Below are 5609 nucleotides of genomic sequence, written 5' to 3'. Positions count from 1 at the left end.
CCAGTGAGCCACGAGGGAACCTGCACTGCTGCCTAAAGACACTCCCACACTCTGCTCCCAGGAAGCGGTTGGGAGCGTCCCAAGGCGTAATGCGCGCGCGCCGCCGCTCCCCAACACAAAAGGCAGGGTTTGAGGCGAGGCGGCCTGCCACAAGGCCGGCGCGGCCCTACCCGCACTCCTGGCTGCATCCCCATGGGTGCGCCGCCTGAGGCAACCCCCCCTGGGCTCCCCTGGCCTGTCCTCTCACCGCGCGTGCCGCTTGAGCAGCTCCAGTATGCCCAGCACCAGGTCATTCACGTAGCAGAACCCTGACGCCTGGGGATGGGCGTGGGCGCGCGCACGCGTTTGCGGGTACAATTGTGCATGAGGAGGAGGAGTGGTCAGTCAGACAAGCTTGACCGAGTGGCGGCATGGGACGGATGCCAGCACGTGGCACATACATACATACATACATACATACATACATACATACATACATACATACATACATACATACATACATACATACATACATACATACATACATACATACATACATACATACATACATACATACATACATACATACATACATACATACATACACACACACTACGCACGCCATGCCCCTCCCCCAGATCCCCGCCATCCCCACCTCGCTCTTCTTGGCGTGGTGCAGCCCGCCCCCCCAGTTGATGGCGATGTCGGCCAGACCGTTGTTCAGCCGCGCGGCGCCCTGGATGGACGCGCCTGCATACAGCCTGGGGCAAGGGCGGGAGCAGGGGTGGCGGACGAGCCGTGCCAAACGGTCACATCAACCCATGCCGCGGACAGCAAGCGACTCAGCCGCGAAATTGAGAAGCCTGCCGCGTGGACGAGCGCTCCCCACCCCTGCCCCCCCCCCCTTCGGGGCGGGTCCGCCGCCCCGCCCCCGTCAGGGCGCGCCTGCAGAAGTCGAACAGGCCGCCAAACACGGGGCAGTCCTCGTTGAAGTTGTGGTCCCGCATCTCCTGCAAAGGGCGGCGGCCGTCGGCGTCGCGGAGGGCCGACCGACCATCGCGAGGCTCATCCTACGCGCCAGGTGCCACGGCTGCGGCACGCTGCCGCGCAGCGCCAATCATTGCAGCAAAAATGCCGAGCCAATCCGTCCAGAAGGTGCACAAGAGAAGTCACGGAATCGTGGTGGAGGGCCGTTCGGGCCCGGCCCGGCGGCAGCGAGCGGCGAGCGCAGTCGTGCCGACCCGCGAGCGGCACCGCGAATCGCGCGTGCGTACGGAGCGAAAGCACGCACCTGTGGGTGCTGGTGTGCGTTTGTGGGCGTGATGCGCGAGAGGAAGTCCACGTAGGCCTGGGTGTGGAACTGGGCGAGCTCGTGGGGGTACGCCTTGGCCACGCGCTGGGGAGCAGGGAGGGGGGTGTTTTGTTGGCAGAGGGTGGGTGGTCGGGACAGCAGGGGGCAGCTGTGTGTTGTCTGTGTATATGTGTGTGTGTGTGTGTGTGTGTGTGTGTGTGTGTGTTTGAGCGCGGGCGCCTGAAAGGGTCTGGAGGACACTGCTCCAGACGTGGCGCGTGTGAGCCAGGGTTGTGTATATACAGGGAGGGGCGAGAAGCGAGCGCAGGGCGTGAGCAGGAGCAGCGGCGGCAGTGCCCACCCCCGCTGCTGCGTTGCGCTCTGTGGCGGGGGTCCGTCGCGCCCTTGCGGGTGTGCCACACCCGGCAGCTGCCGTGCGCCCACTCAGCTCATCGCAGGCTGCACAACATAACCCCAGAGCAACCAACGTTGTGGTGTGCGGCTGGCATCATTTGCAGCCGCCACAAGTGCGCGAACAATCGCTAATTGCTGCAATTTGCTGTCCCTGTCACCGCCGCCCACGACTGTGGTTGTGACCGTAATAAGCGCCCCCTCAACTGCCACTCACATGGACCTCCATGTGCTTGTGGAGCCCGTAGCCCAGCACCAGCTGGTGAGTCATCGCCAGGCGGTGCGGCTTCATGGGGTGGTTCTGGCCAAAGTAGAACTGAGCAAATTCCCCTGGGCGGATTTGGGCGGGGGTGGGGATGGTGCGACCAGGTCAGAAATCAGGAGGGGTTGGGAGAGCCAGGGCCACCAGAGGACGCGGCAGGGGGGCAGGGGCGTTTAGTGGGGGCGCACGAGCGGCCAGCCGCGCCCCTGGCGCTGCGCGCCACCGCGCGTGGGCGATGAGCAGGGGCGCGCGCCGGGGACGGGGGCCGGGGTCGGCGGTGGAAAGCGTGGCTTCGCTGTGATGTGCTGCAGCTGCAGCCGCAGGCATAGGTGATGCGTGCGCGCGTGGAATTACCATCGTAAAAGTAGGCTACTTTCTTCTTGCTGGCCGCCATCCCGGCGGCGCCGATGAGCTGTGCGCCAATCTACTCCGCTCCGCCCGGGCTGCTGCCCTGCTCGGTAGCCTCGACGCCTGGGGCCCTCGCACCTCCGCGCCCCGCCACCACGGTCCGAGTGGCAGGAACCTCAAGGGCGTGGCGGCGGGCGTTGTTCTGGTGGCGCTGAGCGCTGAAGTCAGCGGGGCCGCGGCAAAGCAGCTGCGCTCGGTGCGCGATGTCGACCGCCGCCCGTGGGCAGCCCGTGACAAATCAGGCCTGTTGCCGCGTGTGCGATGCTGCCATACTGTGCAGCAGATATGATCAATGACTATAGTACCGCTCAGGCCGACTTTGCAACGCAAGCCCTGCCTTGCAGAGTTTGGATGTTGAAAAGTGATCACAGGCTAACCGCACCCGAAAGTGTGCATGTGAGTCGTCATTACACACATGACACTGCATATCAGCCTATACCGTAAGATCAAACACGCCAGCACCCTGTCACACCTCCTGTCACCCAGTGACACAAACCGATCTCCCTGCCTACGCGCTTTTACAACTTTTCCTATATACGTCATGTCGTTGGGGTACCAGTCATATTCTATGAGCGCCTGTACAGCGCCGAAGCAGCTGTTCAGCTGCGCAAGAGCAACAATGCCTTGATCACACTCCCGGCGGCGCTGTGGGCAGGCGCAGCTGGCCCCAGCTGCCCTCATCCAAACTTCAGTCCAAGGATCTGCACCATCGATGAAGCTCAGGGCGTGTGGCGACACCGGGCTGCCTCAAACCAAGGGTGAGCTCCTGTGCATGGCGTTGTTTGAGACTGCAGCGCGCTGATCGTTTCAATCATTATTGCCATGGTCGACAAGGCCGTGCCCTCGTGCCCGCCAAACGATCTTTCGGCCGGGGTGGCGGCTCCTTTTGCATGATTTCCTCGGACACCTTGTGTGAGATGTGCGTGCTGTGTGGCAAAGTGTTCTGTGGCGATCAGCGCCGTGTCTCGTTGAGCGGGGGTGCACTCAGCGGCGGCGACAGCCGCCGCTGCACCTGCCTTGCTGCTGCGGCCGCAATGGGGCAGTGTGGAAGGGGGTGATGCAGACTTTCCCCGTATGATCGACGCTGATTCGGAGACTTTTTTGTTGCGGACCTCAACAGCCGCATCAAGCCAGTACTATCTGACCCTTCCTCTCACCGCCGCGAGCCGCCAGCCTGCGGCGGCCGCCGCCGCCATTCCGGAAGCCACCACCCCAACTCATTCCACCCCGTCCCCCCATCCTTTACCGTTCCTCCCACTCAGAGGACGCCACCTGCAGCGCACGACCACTCTTCGCATTACCCATGTCCCTCAAGGCGACCCTGCGCTGCCGTGGAGCCCACGCGCAGCGACCACCTGACGGCTGTGGTGCCTGCTGGGAAGCCCTTCACACCTGAAGCTGCTCTGGCACCCAGGCCAAGGTGAGCCTGAGAGCGGTCCCCTCTAACATTCTTGTTGCGGCGTGACGGCCTGTCCATGCGCCCCATGCACCCGCACCGCTGGGAGTGATGACACAACGGTATATGGACTAGAGTTGATGAGGCCTACGGCCGTTGAGAACATATCCCTTGGCTGACTGACCCCAGCGGTGGTTGCGGTCGTTGCACGTGCACGTGCTTTGGCACGACGCTGCGTGTGAGCGCGTTGACGCTTGCGTGTGTGTGTGTTGTCGTTGTTTTGTTGTTTGTTTTGTGTTTGTGTTTTCGGGCACCCTTGAAGCGTGTGGCGCCAGAATGGGCAACGCTTCTAAAAAGTTGGTCCCGCGGCCTGTGTGGTGCCGTGGGGCCCGTTCCCAGAAGCGAAAGCTATGAGGCCGTCGGCGTCGCTTTTGGAAGAGGCGGCGCCGGCGGCTGTTGACCCGGTACTCGCTATCCTGCGGCAGCTTCTCCCTAGTGCTGCCCTGGGACGATTGGACCGGACACTCCCTCTGTCAAGAGCATTCGCATTCCATCACAATCGTATGCGAACACACCCCCATCACACCCACGCCACACAAAGCACTCGGCCCGCTTCAATAGCGCTCCTGCTTTCCCCTCCATCCCTACCGCGCTCGTCACCAGATGTCATCGTGGGGCCTGAATCTACGCATCGCCCTCTGCCCACTGGACCCCACTGTCTCCAGTAATTAAGGTGAGTGCAAACAAGTATGCGGTTTGACCACACGGTCGTGTCGGTTGCTGACTGCAACGGTCCCACACAGTAATGTGCGCAGTGACGATACCTTAGAGGCTGTTTATGATCACCGTGATTATAACCTCAACAAAAAACGACTTCTCTTTCCACTGAGCGCACCGCGGGCCTGACTTGCGAATACGAAGGGCATGTGTGTGTGTATGTATGTAACTCAAGTTGTGTTTTTTTGGCCATGACGAGCCTCTGCCCACCAGGGGTCTCCTGGCCCCATCATCCCTGTCATGGGAACACCCGGGCTGCTGAGCCTTGATTTTCTGCGATTTGTGTTTGGCTGTGACGAACCTGCCCACCTGGGGGCCTCCTGCCCCCACCATCCTGATTTGGGATGACAATTGGGCTTCTGAGCCATTGTTTAGTCCATCTGCTTGCCGGCTGTGACGACCCATCACCCAGACGGGGGTCTCCTGCCCCTTCATCTCCTCTTGAGGGGACAATTGGGTTTCCGAGCCTTGCAAGCATCATTCTCTTATGTGTGTGTGGGTGTGCTTTGGCGCTGATGAGCCTCTCGCCCAATCGGGGGCATCCTGCCCCCAACACCCTGACCTGGGATGAGAACAGGGCTGCTGAGCCATACAGGCGCCGCTGTGGCACATAGTCTTACTTGTTTGGGTTGTGAGTGTACAACGGTGCTGCAACTGGCTGTGATGAAGCCGCCCACACGGGGGCCTCCTGCCCCCACCATCCTGATCCGGGATGACGTTTGGGCTTCTGAGCCTCTGCGCCTCAGCGCACGTGCATGTGCCCCACCCAAACCGGTACATCTGTGAGTGCGTTGATAAACTCCCAACCTGACTTGAATCTCACCTCAACCCCTTGTGCTTGACAGGTGTGATCCCCCAACTGGATCCTCAACACAAGCGCCTACGCCATCGCTGCGTGGTTGTCCAGCAGGTGTGCACTGTTACACCTGCCCCAAATGTGTTGTGAGGGCTGCGGGTTCCAATTCAGTTTAAATTCTTCCCTCTGCTTGTGGCCTTAGCCTCGAGAGCCAGACTGCGGGGTTGGCTTGTCAACCACATCTCAATATTTTGGCTGCGATGAAAAGCACCCAACCGGGGGTCTCCTG

General features: G+C 61.2%; 1 protein-coding gene across 1 annotated transcript; it reads right to left on the bottom strand.

Annotated features, from left to right (window-relative positions):
* Positions 1 to 243: 243 nt before the first annotated feature.
* On the bottom strand, positions 244 to 2337 carry MNEG_13134 (histone deacetylase; the record flags this gene model as incomplete). Its single annotated transcript, XM_014038394.1, has 6 exons — positions 244 to 315; positions 635 to 740; positions 940 to 989; positions 1271 to 1375; positions 1899 to 2011; positions 2298 to 2337. 6 exons carry the CDS (start codon positions 2335 to 2337, stop codon positions 244 to 246), a joined length of 486 nt encoding a protein of 161 aa, XP_013893848.1.
* Positions 2338 to 5609: the final 3272 nt, after the last annotated feature.

Source organism: Monoraphidium neglectum (assembly GCF_000611645.1).
Source record: "Monoraphidium neglectum strain SAG 48.87 unplaced genomic scaffold scaffold03645, whole genome shotgun sequence".
Classification (NCBI taxonomy): domain Eukaryota; kingdom Viridiplantae; phylum Chlorophyta; class Chlorophyceae; order Sphaeropleales; family Selenastraceae; genus Monoraphidium; species Monoraphidium neglectum.
Note: the sequence above shows the minus strand (reverse complement) of the source record. Positions and strands in the feature narration are given on the sequence as shown.